At 40.8% G+C, this 20329-nt stretch overlaps 1 protein-coding gene across 4 annotated transcripts in view; it reads right to left on the bottom strand.

Moving 5' to 3' along the window:
* Window positions 1–20329, bottom strand: part of CCSER1 (coiled-coil serine rich protein 1) — an 814997-nt gene that overhangs the window by 647714 nt on the left and 146954 nt on the right. For all 4 annotated transcript variants that reach the window (XM_081959555.1, XM_081959558.1, XM_081959556.1 and 1 more), the window contains exon 3: window positions 19247–19434. In XM_081959555.1, the coding sequence (XP_081815681.1) occupies window positions 19247–19434 (188 nt within the window). The remainder of the gene's footprint in view (window positions 1–19246; window positions 19435–20329) is intronic.

Genomic DNA, 20329 nt, shown 5'->3' with positions numbered 1-20329 from the left:
ATGTCATAATATAAACTTACCTAAAATGTAGAATATCTCACATAAAATGTAGTAATGACAATTATAGTCAAGTAAATAATAATAATAATAATAATTGTTTACATACATATCAGATTGATAATACGAGATTTTACATCAAGTGTAAGTGATGACTATGTTGAGAATGTACAAAAAGTTTTGTAACTAATCAACACACTGTACGGAACTGGAAGATGTTTTTATGTTGTTGGAAGAAATGTCCTTTTGGGTTCGGCTATTTCCTAGGATATTTTATTTTTCTGGGAGAGGGCTGGGTGATAACTTTCCACAATGTTTTATGTGTGTCTGTACTTGTTTGTTTAAAAATAAAAATAAAATGTTTACAAAAAAAATATATGTGGCCTTTGTCTTTTAAATGCAGATGGACTGCTGACTCTAGTCCTGATGTGTTTGTTCTCCTATGTTGTGCCATGTGTTTATGAAGTGGTTCTTTTGTTTCCCCAGTGTACAGATCTGCATATGACTCACTGCACTGTACTGCATATACCACGTTGCTCAGTTTCTGTCTGGGTGTTTTATCCTTGGAGTGGACAAGCTTCCGCCAAAGTGTATTCTTGAGTTGGAAGTGTGCACGTATGATATGTTGGTTGAAGATCCTCCTGAGCTCTTCTGATGTGCCTGCAACATCTTCGAAGAAAAACCAGGAAGTCCAGTTGCTTCTTGAAAAAAAATGAGACTGAGAATCTCCTTAGATATTTAGATATCCAGAAGTTGTGAATGCCCCAACACTGGAAGTCTTTAAGAAGATGTTGGATAGCCATTTGTCTGAAATGGTATTTTCCTGCCTAGGGAGTTGGACTAGAAGACTTCCAAGGTCCCTTCCAACTCTGCTATTGTATTGTATTGTATTGTATTGTATTGTATTGTATTGTATTGTATTTAAGAGAATGGATTCGCTTACAACCACATGGTTCACTTAATGACCATGTGATCTGCTTAACAAGTACAGTGACTCACTTTATGACCATCGTAAGAATGTTCATAAAACCGAGTCAGGTCACGTGGAGACCTGCTTAACATTGCAACAAATTATATGACTGAGATTCTGTGCTCAATTGTGGTTACAGGCATTAAGTAAGACCTAGGTGTAATATACCAATATATGGAAAAAAAACCCTGCCCATTTAGATTCAGTTAGATGGTTGCATCGCTTTTAATAACAATGACAACACTGATGTTCAGTGTCTCATATCATCATGCAAGATTCCTACCAAGCTGGCAGGAATAGCCAACGCTCCAGAAGACAGGCTTAAGATACAGAAGGATCTTGACAGACTTCAACATTGGGCACTATCTAAAAAAATGAAATTCAATGGTGAAAAAAGGTTCTACATTTAGGCAAGAAAAACCAAATGCACGGGTACAATATAGGTGGTACCACACTCAGTAATAGTAACTGTGAGAAGGATCTTGGAGTCCTAGTGGACAGCCATTTAAATATGAGCCAGCGCAATGCTGCAGCTGCCCAGAGGGACAGAATTAAGATCACGTGAAGTGTTAATGCCACTTTATAAAGCCTTGGTAAAGCCACACTTGGAATACTAAATCCCGTTTTGGTTGCCATGATGTAAAAAAGATGTTGAGAATCTAGAAAGTGTGCAGAAAAGAGCAACAAAGGTAATGATGATTAGGGGACTGGAGGCTAAAACATAAAAAGAACAGTTGCTAAAATTGGGTAAGTCTAGTTTAATAGAAAGAAGGACTAGGTGTGACATGATAGCAGTGTTCCAATATCTCAGGGGTTGCCCCAAAGAAGAGGGAGTCAAACTATTGTCCAAAGCACCTGAGGGTAGAACAAGAAGGAATGAGTGGAAACTAATCAAAGAGAGAAGCAAGTAGAACTAAGGAGAAATTTTCTGACAGTTTGAACAATTGATCAGTGGAATAACTTGCCTCCAGAAGTTGTGAATGCCCCAACACTGGAAGTTTTTAAAAAGAGATTGGACAACCATTTGTCTAAAATGATGTAGGGTTTCCTGCCTAAGCAGGGGGTTGGACTAGAAGACCTCCAAGGTCCCTTCCAACTCTGTTATTCTTTTCCATTCCAATTCTAGCCAATTTCTCTATGACAAACTGCTTCAATTCCGTAGTACAAGCTGCTTCTTTTAATTTCAGTCACAACATTTCTATGGTTCTTGAGTTTGACGTGGCAAAACAGTTCCAAAACAGTTCATTTGTTCTTCCTCCATTCTCTTATAGGTTTATTTGTGTATTTGGAATTGATACTTGCTACACGGCCTGATATTCTCCTGTGGAATTCAAAGTAGAATTCATGCTTCCTTTTCTGACAGCAAATTGTCCAAGTCCTGAGGCAACAAACCATCTGAGATATATCTCTACCAGCTCCATCCTTGACGGCTTATCTGCAGCTATTACTGTAGAATGCAGCATTTGTTTTACATGAGGCATAATACCCACACAATAACCAAGGAAGTTCGATTTTTGGATTCATTGGTACGTAAAATGTTTCTCAAAAAAAAAAAAAAGAAGAAGAAGAAGAAGAAGAAGAAGAAGAAGAAGAAGAAGAAGAAGAAGAAGAAGAAGAAGAAGAATCCCTATCCTAAATCCTAAGGGCTATCCACCTACTCTCAAGGGACACGGTGGCTCAGTGGCCAAAACACTGAGCTTGTTGTTCAGAAACGTCGGCAGTTTCACGGTTTGAATCCCTAGCACCGCATAACGGACTGAGCTCCCGTTACTCGTCCCAGCTTCTGCCAAACTAGCAGTTCGAAAGCATGTAAAAATGCAAGTAGAAAATAGGAACCACCTTTGGTGGGAAGGTAACAGAGTTCTTCAGCATTAAGTCATGCCGGCCACATGGCCATGGAGACGTCTTCGGACAGTGCTGGCTCTTTGGCTTTGAAACAGAGATGAGCACCACCCCCTAGAGTCAGGAACGACTAGCACATATGTGCGAGGGGAACCTTTATCTTTACCTTACCACCTACTCTCTGAGAAGACTTATTTTATGCTTTGTTCTTGAAGTGCAGGACAGAAAAAGCTACTTTGGGAAAACTCATTATTATCAAAAATAATTTCAAGAATCTATTTGTAATTACGGATCACAGGAGCTCTAGAGCTTCTGAAATGGCCTGTCAAATTTTGCTAAATGGATAAGCATAAGGCATGACATGTTTCTACAAAATGTGTGGTTAGAACTTCAACTGAAATGAGGGGCGTGAAATTTACAGGGTCCCGGAGTGAGAGAAAAAAAGCAGGCTAAATAGAAATGTGCCAGTGAATTAATTCTGGAATTCCACAGGGCAACTTCAGGTCAAGATCAGGTCTGATAGTTTAATAAGGTGCTTATAAAAATTTATTTCTTTGTTTTTGTTTACTATTAAACTTGCATGCTGTCTGACTCCCAACCCGTCTGGGAGGTTTGTAACAATTGAAAAAGAAAAAAGAAATGGCAATAAAAACCAGTTAAAAGAAAGGGAAAAAAGACAAACACACAAAAGAATTTTTCATAATCATCCCTGTAAAGTTATTAGAGTGCAGTACTGCAGGCTATTTCTGCTGACTGCCGGCTGCCTACAATTTGGCAGATCGAATCTCACCAGGGTCCAGGTTGACTCATCCTTCCATCCTTCCGAGGTTGGTAAAATGAGGACCCAGATTGCTGCAGGCAATAGGCTGACTCTGTAAAACCACTTAGAGAGGGTTGTAAAGCACTGTAAAGCAGTATATAAGTCTAAGTTTGCTATTTATAATTGCTATTTATTGCTATTGCTATTTATAAAGTCACCTAACTCAAGCAATGCCATTCTGAACAACATGCACATTGAACAAAAATATAGGAACCAGATTTACATGGACCCAGAACCCTTTATTCACTTGGTCCTCTAGGGAGTCACCACTCCGCTGTCTTCTCGTGACTCAGTTACTGAAACATGTCCTACATGGGGGCTGCTCATGAAGACCACTCAGAAGTTTCAACTGGTCCATGACATGGCACGAGCAATGACTGGGCTTAATATACCCATGTGACACCTGTCAGGGTTCCAAGTAGCATCCAAAAGTAAATCAGAGTCCAAGGCAAAGTATTGCTCAAAGTTCCAATTTATTAAGAGAGCCACGTTGGCACATATGGGAAAACCCAAATCTGAAAGCTTCCCGGTTTTCCCCACCCAGTTGAAAGTTCAAGATCCTGCCCTACACACACACAAATCCATCACATGGTCCAATCTCCCCTTGCTATGCTGGCAGTTCCATCCATTCAGTTCCGGTCAGGTGCAGAGGTGCAAAGACAAAGGATGACCTTAGATTTCTAGAAGGAATTTTCTTTTGGCTACACATTAAGTAACTCCGTACAATCCACCCTCTCGTTTTCCCACAATAGAAAGTCCATAGTAGAATAATAGAAAGTGTGGCAGGCTAAAGATCCAAAAGAAAGATGGTTGCAGGCCGGACAACACCTTTGCTTGGGATGTGAAATAGATACCTGTGTGAAGTTTCCAGGTATACTCCAAGACGCATGCTATTACATATAAAGTAATATAAGCAGGGAAATTTGTGGTATCACATCTTCCATGACCTCTGCTCATCTGATACGATACAGAAAAGAGGATATGTACAGGTAGTCCTTGAGTTAGGACCACAATTGAGCCCAAAATTTATGTTGTTAAGTGAGACATTTGTGAAATGAGTTTTGCCCCATTTTATGACTTTTCTTCCAACCGTTGTTAAATGAATCACTGCAGTTAATAAGTTAGTAGCCTGGTTTTTAAGTGAATCTGGTTCCCCCGTTGACATTGCTTGGGGTCAGAAGGTAGAGTGCTGCGGTGGCCTAGAGGTGGAGCTCTCACTTCACAATCTGGAGGCTATGAGTTCAATCCTAGGTAAAGGCAGATATTTCTCTCTCTCGGCACAATGAGAATTCATTGGCTGAAACAAAACTCTGCAATGGCGACAGGAAAGTCATCCGGCCAGTGAACATTCTGCTAGCTCCATTCAGTTGCCCAGACTCCACCCTGCACAGGATTATGGGGTCACATATAAATGTGTGTTGTAGTAAAGGTAAAGGTTCCCCTCGCGCATATGTGCTAATTGTTCCCAACTCTAGAGGGCGGTGCTCATCTCCGTTTCAAAGCTGAGGAGCCAGCACTGTCCGAAGACGTCTCCGTGGTCTTGTGGCTGGCATGACTAAATGCCAAAGGTGCATAGAATGCTGTTACCTTCCCACCAAAGGTGGTTCCTATTTTTCTACTTGCATTTTTTACGTGCCTTCAAACTGCTAGGTTGGCAGAAGCTGGGACAAGTAACGGGAGCTCACTCCATTATGTGGTGCTAGGGACTCAAACTGTCGACCTTTCTTATCAACAAGCTAAGCATCTTAACCACTGAGCCACCACGTCCCTTCGTTCCCGATGCTGAGGCTTACATTTATAGTACTTCTTTTTTTTTTTTAATCCATTGTTGCAATACATTTCATAAAGGTCTCAGTGAACTTTAAAATGTCCTAAGACTCGTAGATTATGGGCAGAGGTGGTATTCAGTTGGTTCCCTCCGGTTCGGGTGAACTGGTAGCGGCAGCTGTGGGAGGTTTTGCCCACCCGCCCCAACGTAATGCGCGAGCACTACGAGCAGTTAACATTTGCGAACTGGTAGGGAAGATAAGGTCACAAAAGGTGATCTCATGATCCTAGGACGCAGCAAAGGTCATAACTATGAACCAGTTGACTTTGATCACATGACCATGAAGATGCTACAAAGGTTGTCACTATGAAAAACGGTCATAAGTCGCTTTTTTTGCTGCCATTGTAACTTTGAACTGTCACTTACCGAATTAGTCAAGGACTACCTGTACAAGATTCCCTGGATTAAACAGCATATCACCTGTTGGGCTTTATCATTGCTTTGTTGTAAGGCTGCAATCTTGTTATTTTGCAATGCCTTGTTAATTCCCTACATTTTATTGGGGGGGGGGGGTTGTGTGTGTGTTATTATGTTGCTGTGAATCTCCCAGAGTCAATTGGAGTACGGCAGCATTGAGTCTAAGATAATAAATAAAGTGTGTGTGTGTGTGTGTGTGTGTCTGTCTGTCTGTCTGTCTGTCTGTGTGTATATTTATATCAATATCTATACATACACACACACATATGTATGTATGTATGTATGTATGTATGTATATGTATATATATGTATGCATGTATGCATGTATATATCTTCTTGGACTTATACTCGAAAACCCTCATCTCTTCTTTTTCCCTTTTTTCAAATTCTACAGATTTTTCTTCCCCCTTTTTTTGTTGTTGTTCCAATTAGACATTTCTCTGCTACAAATGGTCCTTAAGTATTATCCCAGTTATTAATAGACAGTAAGTAAACTCATAATTTATGTTTTAATTGAAAGCTTTGGTTTCTTGTTATAATGCTGGGTTTTTCCCGCCCTTCTTTAAAAAGCCTCTGCTGCCCCCAAGTGGCCCACCGCTGCACAAAAATCTTTACAGAGAAGTAATTATCCCATGTCCAAATATACCCTCCTGTTTTGTCCTGCCCTTGAAGCACTTACCAGCAAAGACTTTATTTTGATTTGCAGTCAATGGTCTGTTTGCATTAAAGAGGGGAGGGGGGTAAACTCTAATCAAAAATTCATTTCAAAGCACAATAAGTGAAGGACGATTTTAATAGATCTATGCATGGACAATTGGGGTATTGTGATTGTATCTTAAAGATAATTGCCTTCAATTTAAGCCTTAGTGTTCTGCATCATAAATTTGTTTGGCAATGCAAAGGTACAAAAATTTAAATATTAGTGCTCAGCTGCAATTAAAACTCACAAATCAGTGAAGTTTGCCGTAGCAGATCAGTGGGAAAAATATCAGGATTGTCTGGAACAATAGTGGTTCGATCAGAGTCAAGAAGATTAACTTTACTTTTTTTTTTTTTTTTGGCTTTTAATGGGAAATTATCTTGAACGTTGAAATTTTTGTGGTAAATAAATGTACAAATAGTGATATAATACACATACAGACACGGTTCTGGAGAGTGATTATTTGTGACTTGGTTCATACCCCAGACCAGGGGTCGGCAATCTTAAATGCTCAAAGAGCCACAAAGGTCCTAACCAGAAGCCCCCCGTTCAATTCTGGAGCCAACCAGAAGTCTGCTTCTCCCCACCATAGAGTCTCCTCCTAGCACGGCATCCTTTTTCCTCTACCTCTCCTAACTGAAAGCCCTATCAACTGTGGAGCCAATGGGCAAAGGGGAGCCGCAGCAGAGGGATGGAAGAGCCACCTGCGGCTCCAGATCCATAGGTTGCTGACCCCTGCCCCAGACTAAGCCGTGAAACGGCTGGTTTCATAAAACATTAGCCGTGATCTATATTCTATTACATATGGTAGCTGAATTCACATAATAAAGCTTCTATTGCATTTTGAAAGCCTTACAGCTTACCGTATTCTTCGGACTATAAGACGCAACAGAGTATAAGACGCATCATGATTTTGAAGAGGTAAATGTTTTAAAAAGCTTTTGCACCCTACAGGCTTCCCAAACTCTCTACATGCCTCGTTTTTTGCAAAAAAGAAGAAGGGGAGCATACAGAACTTTGGGGGGCTTGTAGGACTGGGGACTGGGGGGCAAAAACAACCCGTTTTCTGCTCTTTTTTGCCCTCCCCAGCCCTCAGGAGCACTTTGTAAGCCTCCCAAACCCTCTGCACATCCATTTTTGCAAAGGGGGTGGGGTTTCGGTAGGACAAAAATGCTGTATTCAGTGTATAAGACGCAACCAGATTTTCACCCTCTTTTTTGAAGGGAAAAGGGTGTGTCTTATACTCCGAAAAATACGGTACTTCAAATATGGATGACAGTGGCTGGATCCTATCTCAGAGTAGACTTGCCAGATCAATCGGTTTTGTTTCTGTAAAAACATAATTATTTTAATGAAGCTATTCTAAAGATCCAAAGAGGCCAAAATCCTGCTTCGGGAACAGCAGCGTTTATTTGGAATAAGAGAACTATTTTTTGAAATTGTTCTTCCGTGAACAATCTCTTAAGAGGATGAATGGTGACTTATCTATCAATTAGCGATTAGCCCAGGTTTAAATGGCACAGATGATCCATAGTTAAAGTGAAAACAAAGTAAATGGGGTATGACTTAGTCTGAATCCAGTTCACTGACATTTCAAGAATGAAATAAATAAATAAATGCCTACACGCACACGCGCACACACCATTAACTCTTGGGCATCTGCTAATTTAGCAATTCATCTCCATCGCTTATTTGAGTCTGACATCCCAGGCTGAAGACCTGCCGTTATACCCATCTCATTGCATTGCCATCAAAACACGCCACAACACTTAGCTGAAACAAACAAGTCAGATTATAATTAATAGTATTTGCCAAGCAATTGGAGGGCAAAAAGAAAACACCTCACTGCCCATCAGAAATGTTGAGCCAGGAGAGCAAATGACCCATGACACACCCGTTACATGAGTGTGCCATTTAAAAAAAAAAGGAAAGTTCTGATCTGAAATTAATCACATTCTTGTAAGGTGGCATTTTGAATAATAACAGAACATATTCGCTGGAGGCAGCAATTTTTCCCTATTAGTAATGCTTTTGCTCATCCAAATTACTCCCAGGAGTGCTACAACGTAGTATCTAATCACTATAGAAAGATAAAGGGAATCTAAAATGAAGGGGTAATGGAGGAAGAAGAAAGAGAGAGAGAAATATGTTTAACTGAGTTATATACTACATTGGGAAAAAGCAAAGATTTGAGGGGGGGGGGGTGTTCCCCCCTCCAATCCAGAACGAATGTATTCAATGAAGAATAATTTATTATTTCAATCGACTGAAGGGCCAGGTAATACATTCTCAAACAACAAGAATTTCCCAACCTTTCAGTCATGAAAGTCCACAGTATCCCAGAATGTCTACAATTCTGAATAATTTACATTACTTTAATTGTTTACTCCACCTATGTGTCTTCTTTTTTTCGTTTGGGAAGACAGAAAGCAGTTTATAAAAATAAAATATATGATAACCCTAAAACAGATTAAATCCATATATGCAGATAGTATTGTTGGAAGAAATGTCCTTCTGGGTTCAGCTCCAAGTGGGGGGGGAAAGACACTGGAGACATGGAGGCTGCTTGGAAAGATGGTTTAATGGTAGACAGGACCACATGGCTTGAGCTCCTGGACAGAAAAGGGGGATCATAGGCGTCAAGATGTTGGGTGAAGAAAAAAAAGAGAGAAAAGAAGGGGCTTGCTGGGTTTTTTATACACCATTAAACCATCTTTCCATTAAGAGTGAGTCTGCTTCCTGCCTAAAAACATGTTTCTCCATTTCTGATCCAGGGAAATATAATATTCTGCCTTTTCAATCGTTCCTGGGATTTTTTCATTTTTCTAGCAGAGGGCTGGGTGCTAACATCCTACAGTATATTTCAAATTGCTTCTACAATTAACAGTAATTGCTAACAATTTCCAGGAATAACTGAACTTGGAAGCTGCTTCACCCCTATTTCCTCGAACTCTTTACTCTTTGCTCATAGGGCTTAATGGCTAAATATATGGTGTATTTGCACAATACATTTAACCTAATACTGAATTAATTCATTTTGAATTCACACAGTGTATTGATCTGTAAACTAACCATCGGGCTAAATAACATAAAGATTAATCAAAATTAGCTTCCTAGGTCTTTCCTTGGCCTAATTAACTGATTGTGTGGATACAGCCATTTTGAATATCATAGCTCACCAAGTCATAAAATGGCTAATAAAACTGCAATCTAATGTTGTGCAAATCCAGTCCAGGATGTGAGTTTATAATTCACACAGACCAAAATAGAACATTGCTTTAATAGAGTAAGCTGTGGCTACGATGTCAAAGATAAGTGTGTCATAAGTCAGTCTGGGATTCATTTGGCACTTATTTAAGCCTATTCCTTAAGATTTCTGATGCTATTTCTCTATTTCAATACCTCTCTATCTGTTCTAATTGAGAACATATCACTATCCAATATTGATCCATCCTTGCTTGCTTCAAAAGCTTAAGGTAAATTGGCATTTCACAGACTGCTGTAGGAACTCAGTAGTCCATATCTCATATCACACTTTAATAACGGGAGTGGGGGGGGCAGTAATTTCACAACCAGTTTGCCCAGAGTTAGGTTGGGCCATGCCTCCCACGACCCAGTTGTTAAATTATTTGAATCCCACCACTGCTCGACCCTGACTGCTCCTTAGAAGGCCAGATCATGAAGATGAAACTCAAATACTTTGGCCACCTAATGAGAAGGAAGGAGAAGACCCTAATGCTGGGGACAATTGAGGGCAAAAGAAGAAGAAGGGGACGACAGAGAATGAGGTGGCTGGATGGAGTCACCAAAGCAGGAGGTGTGAGCTTAAATGGACTCCAGAGGATGGTACAGGACAGGAAGGCCTGGAGGAATGTTGTCCATGGGGTCACGATGGGTCAGACACGACTTTGCAACTAACGACAAAAGTAGGTGACCTTCTGCATACTGGAAGACTTATGGCCAGGTTGTGAGCATTAAAATTTCTTTCAATTGTATTTATTTTTTGATTTTTAATTAAAATTTAATTTTAATTGAAATTAAATTGCAGTGTCGCAAACTGACTCTGCCCACCTTCAACTCAAAGAGTCTTAAAGTTGCCAAGTTTGGGGATCCCTGGTCTAAGGACTGTTTGCTATTAAAATTCTACAAAATGGAAAGAATTATAATGTGTTGAGTTGCACGAAGGAAAGAATTAACATTTTTAGGGGGAAAATACTAGGCTCTAAGCAAGTCTCGGCACATCTGTTAGCTCACTATATTGTCAGCCCTAAACATGCTCAAGACCATTAGAACACCTGCCTGGCTAGATAGCTCAGTGGCTAAAACGCTGAGCTTATCGATCAGAAAGGTCAGCAGTTCGGAGGTTTGAATCCCTAGTATAGGTCTCCTATGCGTGAGAAGGAGGTTGGACTAGATGACCTCCAAGGTCCCTCCCAACTCTGTTACTGTTAAGAGCAGGGGAATCCCTTTAAAAAGTCACATACTAATCAAAATAGTTCTTACTTTTTTTAAAAAAAAATCATTTATATGTTGCAAAAGCAGCAAGCTTGGGGACCGGTGCTGTGACTGTTTTATAATTAGTAATGCTTTTGTATGTTCTCAGTGTGATTCCCTGCAGATATTGCTCCCTCCCCAATTCGACCCATTTAGTAGGTGATTTCAACTCAAAAATCTGAACCGGAAAGGAAAACAAAACAGCCACACAATCTCCTGGGTTGATTGGAAGCTTCTTTACTGATCACAAAGGCATCAGTCACCATTTAGAATCCCACCACAGCCTTTTCCCATTCTTAGAAATGCAATTGGTGCAGGCTCATTAAAAAAAATAGGAATGGAAAGGGAGGGGGTAAATAAATACACACAGGCCTCATTTTAGCTCTAAATTAGTGAGCCGGCAAGATTAATTAAATTTTCAGTAGGTATTCCAGACAGCAAAGGCAGATAGGGGAAAACTCTGTAACAGTAACACTGGAAAAATAAAATAAAAAAGCAAAGGTGTTTTCCTGAAATACTCCAAGTAAGGAATGATTCATTATTTCAATGTATCAGTTCAGATTTTTTTTTTCACTGAATATCATTTCATTGCGCTTGCTTTTTTAGTTAGCTAAGAAATTATTGAAAGGAAATTTTTTACCCTCTAAGTCAGGGGTGTCAAACTCAATTTCATCAAGGGCCGCACGAGGGTTGTGTTTGGCCTCGGAGGGGGGGGGGAAGTAGTGGTGGCCAGGGGGAATGGCCCGCTCAACGTCACTCGTCGAGGCTCCATTTTTGGCTGTGATGGCCTCCCACCGCCCTCTGCCAGTGAAAACGGAGCTCCATTTTCGCTGGCAGAGGTCTGCCGAAGGCTGTCGCAGGGAAAAACGAGCAGGCCGTGCATGAGACACTTAACCAGTGGAACAGCTTGCCTTCAAAAGTTGTAGGTGCTTCATCACTGGAGGTTTTCAAGAAAAGTCTGGAGAGCCACCAACCTGAAATGATCTAGGGCCGTGATGGCGAAGCTACCACAGGTGGCATGCAGAGCCCTCTCTGTGGCCGCATGAGCCATCACCCCAGCTCACCTCCACCGTACATGCGCGTGTGCCTCCCACCGGCCAGCTGGTTTTTGGGTCAGGGAGCATGCAGGAGACGTGTGTATGCATGGGACGCACATGTGGGGGCCGTGCATGCATGTGGGGGGGAACATGCATGCGTGGGAGGAGCACAAGGGATAGCGCATGCATGCATGGGGGTGGGGAGCATGGGGGAAGCAGTGCATGCATGGGGCCGGGTGTGCAGGGGTAATTATGCGCACATTGCATTATTCGCAGCAACAAAAAGGTTAGCCATCACTTGGATAGGGTCCCCTGATTGATAAGGGGGTTGGACTAAAAGACCTCCAAAGTCCCTTCCAGCTTTAGTCTGATTGATTGATTGATTAGCAGCTATACCTTTATTTCTGAGTTTCCAAAGAAATGGCGATTAAATTATCCATTCACCTCCAGGACTGATTTTTCTAAACATGCACTTCTGTTTTAGAGATATTAGAGATAAAGACTGAATACTGATATGTGGGAGAAATACGCTGCCCTTTCTGTTAGGATTCACTAACTCATTATTACCTACACAAAAGTGTGAATCGCCATGGATATTAAGTATTCCTGTCTCACTGCCAAAGACTAAAGGATACACAGAATTGTTTTCTTGTATATTAATCCATCCAGTTGTTGGAGCAGCCCTAAGAACCAACACAAACTGTTGTTAAGCTCCATCATCCTTCCTATGAGGTCATTTTTTGGCAGATTTAGTACAAAAGTTGAATTTATTCTCGTGGAGAATACAGCAACAAAGGATCCTCATTTCAATTTATAGAAACTTGTCATATCTTATTTGCTCAGTTTCTTCTAGGGCTCTTAAAAAACTAGACATCTTTTTTTTAAAAAAATATTTTACTAGGGTTTATATTCTACAAGTAAAACTTATTATAAAAAGGTACAGAAAGTGGAGAAAAAGAAGAAAAATAGAAAAGGAAGATCCATCCCCCTTACCTACAACAAGTTCAATCAAGATTGAGATTTTATCACTATCACTATCTCTTAAATAAAAGCCAAAACATCTCTTCATTCAATATCTTTCCCCATCTTTCTATAAACCCACCTCTGAAACTTCCTTCCTCCCTATTAAATAGCAAATGTCCAGTTGCTGTTATCAGAAATAACCCAAGCATTACAATTTATAGCTATTACACTTAATCTGAATCCATCCTTTCCTTTTAAACGAATTCCTCATTTCCTCTTTTCAAATAAGGAAAATTTAATCTCACTCAAAAAAACAATTAAACATTGCTGGAAATGATGACTGTCATCCAGTCCTAATCAAAAAGCCATTACACATGTTATCCTCTAAACTACCATTAGGCTCACCTGCGGTTCTAGGAGAATAGACTTCTAAGGAAGTCTGATATACAACGATCAATCAAAGCAACCTTCTTCAATTTGATGTTCTCAAGATGTTTGGGGACTATAATTTCAAGAATTCCCACACAGAAGTCATTATCAGGGTATGGATTTTGATCTTTGGAATAACCTCATCTATTCAACACTAGGAAACTGCTTCAGGAGTTCATTTTATTTCATTCTCACTTCACGTTGTAGGAAGTTAGCACCCACCCATCTCCTAGAAGAATGAAATATCCTAGGGAATATTAAGAAAGCAGAATGTTATATTCCCCTGGATCAGAAATGGGGAGACATGTTTTTAGGCAGGAAACAGACTCACTCTTAATAGCCCCCACCTTTCTCAACGGGCCATTAAAATGCCTGAGACAGTCTGTTCTACATAACAAAGATCCCCCCACCTTTAGCTCCAGGGAGATGGGAATAAGGCATGATAGTATTAGCCTTTTACCCATCTCACCACAGGGCACCTGGGAAGATGCAATGCTCAACCAAACTTGGACTCAAAACACTGCCAAGAGAGTTGCCCCTGCATGGCCCCATGGGAATCTGACAACCAATCAGAATACATTTCTTACACAGGAACAGGAAACAGAGCCGACTAGAGAATATAAAAAACCCAGGAACTCTAAGCAAGCTTCTTCTTTTTCTTCTTCACTCAACATCTGGAAGCATATGATCAACTTTTCTGTTCAGGACTCAAGCCACGTGGTCTTGTCCACCATTAAAATCATCTTTCCAAGCAGCTTCCATGTTTCCAGTGTCTTTTCCCCCCGCTTGGAACTTAACCCCGATGGGCATTTCTTCCAACAATGTATTTGTAGTGGGATTATTTCATAGTTTATTTTAATCAGTTTCATCTCCTCACTTTTAAAAAATGAATTTGGTTCTCGATGATGATTGAGTCAAATGAATTGAGTTTCTTCCTCTCCTTTGTTTACTCTTTTCTTTAGCCAATGTCTCTTTCTACAGCGGTAAGAATTTTAAAAGGATGTACTATAAGTTCAACTTCCGGAATGGATATTTAAATAGGGTTCCCCCCCCCTCCTTATGTTTATCAGAGCAGTGGGTGACAAGATGTTTCTAGAACATAGATAATTGTGGCCAGACTGACTTTATCTTTATGTTTTTTTTTTCCTGCTTTGTAGGAATAGCGCCTAACCTTCATTGGGCAGAGAGAAGCTTGGCAAATGCTTACATTGTGCATTTTGGAATTATTGTGCATCTTTTTTATTGAATTATTGATCTAGGATATGTGTAAAGCAGCATTCCAGATAAAGATTATTCCTATAAGTATGCATATGTGACTAGCATATTTAAATATGTCATGCTTTAAAAGCATAAATGATACATAGATTCTGATGTTTGATATCACAGGTCACTTTTCCTTTAATCTACACAAAAGAAAAGTCCCAGATATCTGCTTTCTATCCAATATGCAGTGGCAGAACAGGCATTCTTCTACTCTCACAATATGTCCTGCCAACATATCTATTCTTAATATGGTACGCAGAGATATATTCATATTTCCTAACAAAAGAACAAAGAAGTCAAAAGAACTATTCCTTACATAATTTCTAGTAATCTATTCAAGCAAAAGAGGAATACCTATTTCAGTATTAACCTGTTTCACCACACTGTGAAACATCCGCCATTACTCCCCGTGATGGCAAACCTATGGCAGTGGCATGCAAAGCCATCTCTCTAGGTATGCCAGTCGCCACCCATTTCTCTTCCAGGTTCACATGCACAGCTGGTCTTCACGCACGCAGTAGTGCTGGAAACCGGAAGAGCAGCTCCCTAGGGAGCATACGCGTGCCAGGAAGCTGAACTTCCAGTTTCTGGTGCACATAAGCATGCCGGCCAGCTGGTCTTCCAGTATGCATGCGTGCCAGAAACCAGAAGACGAGGTGACCGGCGTGCATGCGCATATTGGAAACTGGAAGCTCAGCTTCCCGGCATGTGCATGCACACCAGGGAACTGCTCTTCCTGTTTCTGATGCTCCTGCATCTGTGGCCCGGGGAGCTGCTCATCTGGATTTTGCCGCCCCCCCCACACACGCTCCAGTTTCGGTACTTGGTGCCAAAAAGGTTCGCCAACACTGATCTATAGCATAATTTTCATGGACCTGTGGAGCTAATTTGTTCTACCAACAACGCAAACCAAATGTAGCTTATAGAGAAGTAATTAAAAACAATAGGGGTGAAACAGTCGTTAAGTTCTCTGTGTAAATAAACTTTATGTACATCATTAGTGAACAGAGAATTACAACACCTTTTATCAAAACACCCAGCTGGAAGGGATTAAGGAAAATTAAATACTGAAAACTGGGATTTTCAAAATGTTTTTAGAGAACAGACCATACAAGATTTCCTTGTACCAAAATAAAGATGTTTCCATAAAACTGGGCAAAACTTACCAATTCTTACAATGTTGTAGCTCCTTTTTATCATGCAGAGTTACCGTGTTTCTCCCAAAATAAGACAGGGTCTTATTTTCTTTTGACCCCAGAAATAAGTGCTTGGCCTTCTTTTCGGGGAGGTCTTATTATTTTTGAGGTGCAGGAGGTGGCAAGTGTGCTGCTGCTACGTTGCAATATTTTCGGTGGGGGCTTATTTTGGGGGGAGGGCTTATTTTAGCACATGCGCTCAAAAGTCCGATTGGGCCTATTGTACAGGAAGGTCTTATTTTTGGGGAAACAGGGCAATATCAAGCAATAATAAACACTTTCCCTTCCCTTTAGTTGTGTTTAAATCTCCTTTGTCTACGTAAACTTCAAGATTACTGCCAGGCTTCTTCTACAGAGTAAACACTCATCTTTCTAGGTTTATCTCCTATTTCTTCTGATTGAAAAATATGAGCGAGGAAAATAATATTTAAAAAATAGAGCTTGTCCTGATTAAAGTTCTTTGTTTAGATTCTAGGGCCCTTCTTCTTTTCAGGCGAGTTTGAATCCTGCTTTCATAGATCTACGTTTATAAGAATTTGCATGTGCAGAAGACATTTGGCTTCCTATTACCTTGTTTTTCCCCTCCATTTGAAAAGGTTTTTTTTTTTCCCCAGATCTGTCACTGGTAGAATAACCAGACTGCCTTCTCTATCCCTTTCCAATTTCAAACCACTTTAGGAGAAAATGATGAAAATACAGAAGATGCACTGCCGATTGTACAGATCATAGTCACATTAGATTGCTTTCCCAGAAAAATTCAGTCAGTGAACCGTGCATACATTATAGCAGTGATGGCGAACGTTTTCTGCTCAGGTGCCAAAAGGGAGCATGCATTCCAGGCACAGCATTCCTAACATTAGCTTGGAAAATGTTTAGCATCTATTTAGAAGCCGGGTTTAATTTTATTTTGAAATTGCTCAAATTGAGGCTTGTCAGCTGATGCAGGAAAAACAAACAAACACATCTGAGAATACCATGTAATGTTCTCTACATGGGGCTGCCCTTGAAGAGCTCCCGGAGGCTCCAGCTGGTCCAGAATGCGGCTGTGTGGGCTGTCATGGGGGGCACCTAGGTGCTCCCATGTTACACTCCTTTTAGGTGGCCTGCACTGGTTGCCGGTTGTTTTCCGGGTGCGATTCAAGGTGTTAATTATGATCTTTAAAGCGCTCCATGGCTTAGGCCAGGGGTGTCCAAACTTGGGAACTTTAAGACTTGTGGACTTCAACTCCCAGAATTCCCCAGCCAGCATGGCTGGGGAATTCTGGGAGTTGAAGTCCACAAGTCTTAAAGTTCCCAAGTTTGGACACCCCTGGCTTAGGCCCAGGGTACCTGCGAGACCACCTACTGCCACTGGTAGCCTCCCACCATCCAGTACGATCCCACAGAGTTGGCCTCCTCAGGGTGCCGTTGGCCAGGCAGTGTCAGCTGGCGACCCCCAGGGGGAGAGCCTTCTCTGTGGGAGCGCCTTCCCTCTGGAATAAGCTGCCCCCGTAGCTTCGCATAATCCCCGACCTCCGGTCCTTCCGGCGCACCCTAGAAAGTTGGCTTTTCCAGCAAGCCGGCCTGGCCTGAATAGAATAAAATAAATTATTAATTTTAAACTGTCAATTTTAATTTAATCCTAAATTTGATGTAAATTGTCAATCGAAGGTTATTGGATTTCCTATTTAATCTTTTTAAACTTTTGTCATATGTGTTTTTATGTTGTACGCCACCCTGAGGCCTTTGGGAGAAGGGCAGCATATAAATCCAATAAAACAAACCAAACCAAATACGATCACTTTGATATAATGACCAGAAACAAAAAGTTTCAATAAATAACTGGAAGCAGGGAGAAGAGGCAGGGTGGCACTGAATAATATTAATGGTGTTTCCAAGAAGAAAAGACAAATGGTAAGAGTTAATTTAGTCACAGCGAAAATGAAATTAGAAGTCCGTTCTAGAGGCGCAGATCATATAAAGATGAGTTTGTTTTATGGTAAGGACCAAGTTTGTTTTATTTTTAGGAAACAGTTGATTTCCAAATTCCCCAATCACCTCATCACCTTCATACAAAGCATCTCAAAGGGCCCCTTTCTTTGATATCTGAAAAGCATGTTATTGAACTCCAAAGCTTCTTTTACATAAAACACTATCCTGAAAAATAGCTTTAACTGGCTGCTACTTAGTTATTTACCTTTGGTGCTGTAAAATATATGTATTTAAAAAGCAACACTGCCCTCTTCAGGACAATGATTGAATACCACGAAGACTTTCCTTACTCATGGTTTTTTGTCCAAAAGATGCTTTTTTTCAAGACGCAACTGGACTTTCTGGTTTTTCTCTGAGAGGCTAAAGAGGCCATGTATGTCAAAACTGAACAGCCCTCTCTCAACAGAGGGGAAGGGATTCCTCTCTGTTGAGAGAGTTCGTTCCCAAATTGGGCCATTTTTCATCCTCCCCAGCTTCAGGAAATCCTCCAAAGTCTGGGAAGGGTGAAAATTCCTCCCACGCCGGGGGGGGGGGGGAATGCGTACATGTGCATGCAATTTTAGCACACCTTTACAAAAAAGTTAGCCGTCACTGCAATAGATGGACCTCCAGCTAGGGAAATTGGATTATATAGTATTCATAATTGCAAAGGATTGTACGCTTTTATATACATTAGTTTTGAAATTCTACCAGAATCACTAAGCTTTGCTCCTTAAATTCTGTTGTAGGAAACAGTTATATAAAAGGGAATTTCTCCATCGGAATCTCCTTCTATTTAACAAGATAAGTAGCCTCTAATTTTTTCTCTAAGAGGGAGAACGTCAAAGAAAGTTGTGAGTGTGATAAAAGCCATTTACATTTATCAGTGCCTCAAGCATCATCTGGAAGTTTTTAATTCTCTCAGCCTGATTTGTTATATAAAACTATGCTCCCAATGGAGTCAGAGACATCCCAAGAGAACATTGTTATGACACTGTGAATTTTATGTATCTCCATCACCCATATAATCCATTCCACCAGCTATCAAAGGTCCAAGTCAATTATTTTCTAAACTAGAGGGACTCCAGACTAAACATGGACATTTTCTACAGATAAAGTTTTCCTGTAACATAGATCCAGAAACTTGTAACTGGGATTGTAACTGCCCAATTGCCCACAGTCATGCAACAATTTTCTACATAAAGAACATACAATGCAGGCTCAGAAAATCTGACAACCAACACATCGCCAAAATTTCCATTTACGCTACCAGATTTTGATTACTCATCAAGGACAAGAAGGAAAGAAGCAACGAGTCACCCGAGGCTGTGCAAACTTACCAAGCTATTCATTTTAGATGATGAGGAACTCGTTCGCTGTTTTCTTAAACAAGTTATGTCTTCTGTGTTTCCATCCTTTGGCTTTAGGATCATCCGGCTGTTCCCAGCAGTGCCTTCCGAGGAGGACCTTAAACGCTTTTCTATGAATCTTCCTTCTCGAAATGGACTAAAACTACTAGGAAGACTCACTGTGAAGTAAGATATAGAGGCTTATTTACAATCGTCATCAGTGCTGCAAGCGTCGTTCAGAAATGTTTCTTTTAATCAAAGGTGCATTACTCAGAAATTGAGCTACAGCCAGTGAAACCTTGATATGGATTTCTCACCTACCGCATTTTTCAGATGATAAGACGCACCGGAATATAAGACGCATAAGATAATATAAGATGATTTTGAACAGGTAAATATTTTTAAAAAGTTTTTGCACTCTGCAAGCCTCCCAAACCTTCTGCATGCCTCTTTTTTGCAAAAATAGTGGGGGGCATGCAGAGCTTTGGGAGGTTTGTAGAGTGTTCCTGGGGACTGGGGGGGGGCAAAAATGAGCAAAAATTGCCTGTTTTTTGCTCATTTTTACCCTCCTCAGCCCACAGGAGCACTCTGGAAGCCTCCTAAAGGCTATGCATGGCCATTTTTGTGAAGGGGGCGGGGTTTCGGTAGCCAAAAATGCTGTAATCAGTGTATAAGACGCACCCAGATTTTCACCCTCTTTTGGGGGGGAAAAGGTGCATCTTATACTCTGAAAAATACAGTAATTATTGGAAAATCCTGGCCCATACATTAGACAGCCAAGAAAACAAACCAATGGATCATTGAATAAATCAACCCAGAGTTTTCACCCAAGGTACAAATGACCAGGTTCAAATTATTCTATGTCAGACATAGTACATCAGGGGTGTCAAACTCAAGGCCTGTGAGCCAGTTCTGACCAACACGTTGGTTATATCCAGCCCGCAATACTGCCCTGGAAACAGGAGCCAGACCACCCCGGTGCTGATCTGCAACCTAGTGGCATCCATCTGGGCCAGACCACAGCCAGCCTTAGATTCACAGCACCACCTCGGCCGTGCCCCCTTGGCATGCGCA

This window comes from Natrix helvetica (assembly GCF_964273705.1).
Source record: "Natrix helvetica genome assembly, chromosome: 7".
In the NCBI taxonomy this organism is placed as follows: domain Eukaryota; kingdom Metazoa; phylum Chordata; class Lepidosauria; order Squamata; family Natricidae; genus Natrix; species Natrix helvetica.
Note: the sequence above shows the minus strand (reverse complement) of the source record. Positions and strands in the feature narration are given on the sequence as shown.